The sequence below is a fragment of the Etheostoma cragini genome, chromosome 5 (genome assembly GCF_013103735.1).
Source record: "Etheostoma cragini isolate CJK2018 chromosome 5, CSU_Ecrag_1.0, whole genome shotgun sequence".
Classification (NCBI taxonomy): domain Eukaryota; kingdom Metazoa; phylum Chordata; class Actinopteri; order Perciformes; family Percidae; genus Etheostoma; species Etheostoma cragini.
Window position 1 is genome coordinate 10,776,568 of NC_048411.1, and position 7,080 is coordinate 10,783,647.

At 39.2% G+C, this 7,080-nt stretch overlaps 1 protein-coding gene across 1 annotated transcript in view; it reads left to right on the top strand.

The window, feature by feature from the left end:
* slc1a3a (solute carrier family 1 member 3a) overlaps positions 1-7,061 on the top strand; it is a 16,566-nt gene extending 9,505 nt beyond the window's left edge. Inside the window, exons 4-10 of the mRNA XM_034871128.1 lie at positions 1,896-2,100; positions 2,494-2,536; positions 3,090-3,358; positions 3,456-3,689; positions 3,909-4,103; positions 4,390-4,524; positions 5,113-7,061. Of these exons, the coding sequence (XP_034727019.1) occupies positions 1,896-2,100; positions 2,494-2,536; positions 3,090-3,358; positions 3,456-3,689; positions 3,909-4,103; positions 4,390-4,524; positions 5,113-5,317 (1,286 nt within the window). The 3' untranslated portion in view covers positions 5,318-7,061. The remainder of the gene's footprint in view (positions 1-1,895; positions 2,101-2,493; positions 2,537-3,089; positions 3,359-3,455; positions 3,690-3,908; positions 4,104-4,389; positions 4,525-5,112) is intronic.
* Positions 7,062-7,080: the final 19 nt, after the last annotated feature.

A 7,080-nucleotide genomic window follows, 5' to 3' on the forward strand; every position in this document is an offset into this window, starting at 1 on the left:
TGCCTTGTCCAGCTCTAAATGAAGACAATGGCCAGAATAGGACCCGACACTGAAAATACGCCACTGTCATGTCTATTGGAGCAGCTTCCCTTTACCAAATCCAGTTCTCTGAATGGCTGTGTTTCTTTTTACCACCATTATCCTGACAAAGTGTGGTTATAATTCTATCAGAGCTGTGTGTGTTACTTTTTAGCTCCTAGGCTCCGTTACACCCTCAAACTAGTGTCTGGCTCATGTGAAATTTTACTATCATTTCTTTACCGCTTCATCAGAACTATTTGTCATGCAACCTAAAATTAATTTGTGGCTTTTCAGCAGGTCTGTTTAATAAAACTCACCACATATGGTATATTAGGTTAAGTATAATTAGATAGTATAGATAGGAATGCTAAGGCATGCTAGACACACTGTAGCAGGGAGTATTTCTTCTCAGCTGTTTCTTTTGAGTCATGCTGACACACATTTCTTTCTTTATTACTGTAACCGTTTCTCTGTTTGTATTTTCTCAGCTTGTTCAAACATATATTCAGTTGAGGTCAGACTATTAATCTGGAACTGACAGTCTGTCACTGTCACTTGGGGACGTCTTGACGTACAGTGCAATGCCATGGTCAAATAAAACTTAAATACAAGAAACAAAATACAACCTTACTTTTGGAGGAAATATTTTGGCAAACTAGCAAAAGCACAAAATCACAATTTGAGAACATAATCTTTGGCACGTTTACAAAGAGTTCCTCTTTATAAAGCATGTTATATTTTCTGTACAGTAGGCCTATGTAAACATATTTGATGTATTAGATCTGCCCCTGTGTGCTGTACAGTAGGTGTTGTTTTCCCACCTGTAAAGGTCAGATAGTGTTTCCTGCTGCTCTCTAGAGAGTGAGGTAGATAACCCAGATGGGTGTATTCCATCTATAATTACAGCACTTTTTCCCAGGCTAACTACCTGCTCACAGGGACAGAAGTAAGTGTACCATGTATGCAAACTCTATGGTAGCAGCACGACTAGCACGACTAAACAACAAAGATGCAGTATTCCTTATTAACTTGATTCTAACATTTTTGCCCATTTTCTGCATACAAATATACTGTTACATATGGTTATTTTGTTTAAATGTGTGTGACTTTACACCAGTTCTGTGTATTTGTAAATAAAATTAACAACTAAAACTAGACAATTAGTGAAATAATTAACAAATGAATACATCACTGTTGAGTGACTGGTAAAGTGACAAATTTACTAAATGTGTTTAATTTTGAAGTATGGAGCTCGATTTGTTTCTTCATTACATGCAAGAAAATAAATGATCTGAGAGAGAGAAAAAAAATTTGAGAGGAAAAAGCTATCACAATGATAGCAAAAAAGCATTTTATGAGAGAAAAGAATATTTGAGAGAAAACGTTTTCATACCAATAGCAAAAAAAAAGACAAAGAAGCTACGTTTCGAGAGAAACACTTTTTTGAGAGACTTGTTTTCACACTGATAGCAAAAATATATATTCGAGAGTTCAAAAATTATTTTGAGGGAGATTTTTTTTTACTATTGGTATGGAAACTTTTTCTCTCAAACATTTTTTTTCTCTCATAAAATGCTTTTTGTTATCAGTGTGATAACTTTTTCTCTCAAATTTTTTTTCTTCTCTCAGATCATTTATTTTCTCGCATGTAATAAAGAAACAAATCTACTTCCATGCATAATGAAGCTGCTTAAACCATTGTTGCTGCCCCGTGCTTTTGAATCCCAACAGCATGAAAGTCTATCCATGCTTTACATTACATGGGTAAAGAGTGCAGGTACTACTGGAAAAATACTCATGTATGAAACTCTTTGGAGGGTAAACCATTTTCTGCCGATCTAGATTACTGTAATGTAGATTACTTCTTTTTTCAGGGATGGCTGCTCTGGACAGCCGTGCTTCTGGGAAAATGGGTATGAGGGCCGTGGTCTACTACACGACCACTACCATCATTGCTGTGTCCATTGGCATTGTCCTGGTGCTCATTATTCACCCTGGTAAAGGATCAAAGGATGAGTTCACCAAACAGCAGCAAGTAGAGCAGGTCAATACTGCTGATGCCTTCCTGGACCTTATCAGGTACACACACACACACACACACACACACACACACACACTTATGCACCTTGAACAACCAAACACAAACTCAAAAGAGCCTGCGTGTCTGTTTTTTCAGCTGTGTGTTTGTTATTTGTAAGTAATGTTGCCGGTTGTTTCATTGCTAAACGACAGTGGCCACAACTAGAGCCACGTGTGCAAACCTCTAACCCCAGTCTGCACAGCAGCAGTTCATGTAGACCAAACTCTAGTTCGTCTTTCAGTGCTTCAACGCAGTTTTCAAAACTCTACACATATCCCATGGCTTTAACAACGTGGATTTGCAGCACTTTGTTTGAGTGCTGACACACTGCTGTCCAAGCTTTGTTACTGTAATCCTGACACAAAATGTACCTCTTCTGTTGTTTTTTCTAGAAATATGTTTCCCCCTAATCTTGTGGAAGCTTGCACCAAACAGGTATCTCTCCCACCACATTCCCTCTCTTTCTCTTGTATACTCATGTGGGGTTTTAAGCCTCTCCAGTAAGGTTCATGTTTTCGGTTTGTACATTCATATTGCCATTGTGATTCCTGTGGACTTACACTGGAAATCAAATTATTTAGGAATTCAAACTAAATTGGCCATCTATCTAAAACACATCAGATGTCCAGTTTCCCACCCAGCCGAGTTGTTGACAGAGGAATTTCAATTCCCTCTGTCAGCCCATTGGCAGATAGAGTATTTTAACAGTGGAGTATTTTAATCGTAACATTTTATGTACTATATGACAATACTTTGAAAGCAAAAACAAAAAACTACATTCTGATCCATTTGTACATTTTAGTGTAAAGAATTGAAATTCAACATGTTAGCCTGGACATCTATTTTGCAGCCCCTTTTTATATTCAACAAGCTATGTATACCATGTCTATAATGACTCTTTATCTTAAATATTATTCTTGACTAAAAGTGTTCAGAAAGGTTTTATTGCCCCAGGAATTAATCACTATTTAACCTTTCCTCTTTCCAGTTCAAGACACAGTATGCCAAGAAAGTAGTCGTTGTGAAGGTGACAGTGAACGACACCATATTCACACTCAACGATAGCCAGGAGATAACCGGGGTGGAGATGATCCCAGTGCCAGGGTCAGTTAATGGAGTCAATGCTCTCGGCATGGTGGTGTTCTCCATCTTCTTCGGTCTGATCATCGGGAGCATGGGGGAGCAGGGGAAGCCTCTCAAGGACTTCTTCGACTGTCTCAATGAAGCCATTATGAGGCTGGTTGCCATAATCATGTGGTAAGTACCAGGATGGACGGATGAATGGATGGACAGATGGATAGAGCTAACGTAGAATGAAGTGTTGGATTACAAATTCACAATCATCCATCCTCAGGTATGCCCCTATTGGTATCCTGTTCCTGATTGCTGGTAAGATCGTGGAGATGGATGACATCTCCGCCATGGGAGGCCAGCTGGGAATGTACACATTGACAGTCATTTGTGGCCTGCTCATCCACGCCATCTGTGTCCTTCCAACACTCTACTTCGTCATCACCAGGAAGAACCCCTTTGTTTTCATTGCTGGGCTGTTGCAGGCACTCATCACTGCCCTTGGAACATCCTCAAGGTATGTCATTGGTTTAATTATGCAGATTTTGAAAATGCAATTGTAAGATTTTGAAATCATAGCTGAATTGCAGTGAGTGGTTTTAGACTTGCTACCAATGATGAGTGTTGATTGTCATGATTCTGCAATTTACTGTGTTTGTAGGAGACTGGGTTGGATTGTCCTTTTGTCTCAGTTTTGATGGGTTTTCATCCTTCCTCTCCCTTTATCCTTCCTCAGCTCTGCCACATTGCCCATCACTTTTAAATGCCTGGAGGAAAACAACAAGGTGGACAAGCGCGTAACTCGTTTTGTGCTTCCTGTTGGTGCCACCATAAACATGGATGGCACAGCTCTATATGAAGCCCTGGCGGCCATCTTTATTGCTCAGGTCAATGATTTAGACCTTAACTTTGGACAGATTCTCACCATCAGGTATGTCATACAGTACTTTAAACACCCATTGCAGTAATAATGGCATGCATTCAATAATTTCAAAGGACGCAAAAGGATTTGATATAAATGACTTTCTAACCAACAGCCTCATTTTTTGACTAGGGATAAATGGAGGATTGTATTTCAGCCAAGACAATAAATTGAAAGTGACCCTTTTTAATGCTACTACCCAGGAATGATAGAGAGGTTGATTTTCCGATGGTTGAAATGTCTCTCCATCTGCCTTTTTTGTTGTCTTTTGATGTGATACTTTTTTCCCCATCAGTATCACAGCCACAGCGGCCAGTATTGGAGCAGCTGGGATCCCTCAGGCAGGACTGGTTACCATGGTGATAGTGCTAACATCTGTAGGTCTGCCCACTGATGACATCACACTCATCATTGCAGTTGATTGGTTCCTGTAAGTATTGTCCGTATGGCATCTTAGGAAACTATTAATTTAAAATGTGAAAGTCATACATACAAATACAAACACAAGTCATATTCTAGTCAATATTTCTCCTCAGATAGCACCAGAACTCTATAAAAACTGGAAGATGATGGTTTTAGAGAGGAATGAAGAGGGTTAAATCATGAGCAAATATAGTTATAGAATGCAATACTCCACCCCTGGGATTTTAGGGGTTAAAGAGATCAACTTGGTGTGCTGTTTACTCTTGAGTGGATTATAGCACAGCTTGAGATACTCCCTTCACTTCCCTTGTCCCTTGATCCATCTGGTTTTTATTCAGTCTCTGCATCCAAACCAAGCCCAACTTCCTCCTACTGGCTCTGTACGTAGTTTGAATTTTGCCTGGAGCGATTGAAACTATGCCTCCAGTTTACACAAAGAAACTCATGCTCATAGTCTTTTGGTGTTATCTTGTTTTGTCTCTGCTTCTTGTCTTGTTACTTCTTCTCTTGTCCTATTTTGTTTGTCTTGTTTTATCTGGTCATGTCTTGTCTTCTCCCTACCTCCTGTCCTCACCTGTTATTTATCTTTCCTTAGGGACCGATTGCGCACCACCACCAATGTCCTAGGAGACTCCATTGGTGCAGGTATAGTGGAACACCTGTCTCGCCACGAGTTGCAGAAGAAGGACCCCGAGGTTGGCAACTCAGTGGTGGAGGAGGCCGACAAGAAGCCGTACCAGCTCATCTGCCAGGAGAACGATGATCACGACAGGCCTGCTGACAGCGAGACCAAGATGTAGATTTTTGTCCTTGGTTGTGGTTCTTTGGAAAATTGCAAACCACGTTTTTAAAACTAAGCTCTTCTTAATTTCTCAACTTCCTCTCACAAGATGGAGGAATCAAATTAAATTGATCTACAGTTAGAATATTTTTCCGCCAAGATGAGTTCCACTAATGTATGAGGTCTGGTGTTGGCTTTTATGACACACTGTAGACTTGAAGCGGTTCACTGTTGCAATGTTTTTCTTAAGGGTTAGTGCTACGATGCTTCCTGAGAGTACTACACTGTATCTGTCATAGGATGGCAGCTGTTTACTATTAAGAATAAACTACTCTAGAGCCTGGTGGCCTATGGCACGTGTGCCATTGCTAACTCCTCTCAGATCTGTGGTGACTTATCTCACCCACTAGAGGCCAGTATTGCCATGAGTCTTAAAACTGCAGCAGATTCCAGCCCATACTTGCACAGACGTTTTCTGGCTTTAAAGTTGTTTCTTCTGTTTTGTTAGAGCAGTGTTTTATTGATATTGTGAGGGAAATGGTTGTAAAAGTATGTTTGGACTGTGAAAAGTGTTGAATGTCATGCTTATAACACTGGGCTGACTAGACCAACTTCTTTGGAAAAAAAGGGCTGCTTATTCACAAACTTCTGTACAGACATTAGTGGCATTATTTTCTATGATTAAGTGAACGAGTGAATGAGGTCATATACCCTAAAGCACACAAACCTTTGTCCCTAAACCATCCAAACCAGGAAGTGCTAATCAAAGGTAATTTGGCCACCAACCAGCCTTTTTGTTACACATATTCCTGAAACCGATCATTACAATCATACAGACTAAAGAACCAAATTACTCAGCCATGTTTTACCTGTAAATCACTCAGCTGAGAGTTTCAACTTTATTCAAATATGAATTTTAAGCAATTATATTTTTACCAAAAAGCACCAAAATACATTAAGAATTCCTGTACCGTGTATTTAAATTATACCAACCCGAGCCCAAACCAATCGCTAACCCACACAATAATACAGTACGGTTCAATAGGAAGATAGTAATGATTTACATTGGACAAAGTCATATTTTCATTGGGAGTCAATCCCTAAACACAGACCCTCTAACATGGGATAGAACTAAAAATGATTTTTTTTTAAATGTATTTTTTTATGTCAACTTAGTAACATGGTAGTCAGACGGCTGGATGTATAATTTTCAAATTCTCATTTCAGTTTTCTTTAGAAAATACTATCTGATGTTTATTTCATTTGATTTCATATGGATGTATGTTGTAACGCTTTCAGTTAATCCCCCCATGTTTTAATTTAGCTAGCTTGTATTTGAACTAATTCTTTATACCATGACAAATGTTGCATTTGCATAGAAGTTGCTTTGTATAGAATATTGTTCTGAATATGCTGTACATGTGCAGTATAGAGAAATGTAGATAGATGTGTACATTAATTGTAGATTTAAATTGTAAAAGGTTACTTGAGGGTTACGTATGTAAACATGTTGTGACCGTGTTCTTATCAAACCCTAATGACAAAACTAATAATCCCTCTAGTTCCCAGTTCCAAATGTAAAACTGGCTGATTTAAAGGACCAAAGGGGTTTTCTTTACATGCTTGAGGAAATGGAATAGTTCCGTTGTTTACAGTTGCTGGTGTCTCTCTTGATATGAATGTTTCTCTCATGAATTCATATGCGACTGCACACACACACACACACACACACACACACACACACACACACACACACACACACACACACACACACACACACAC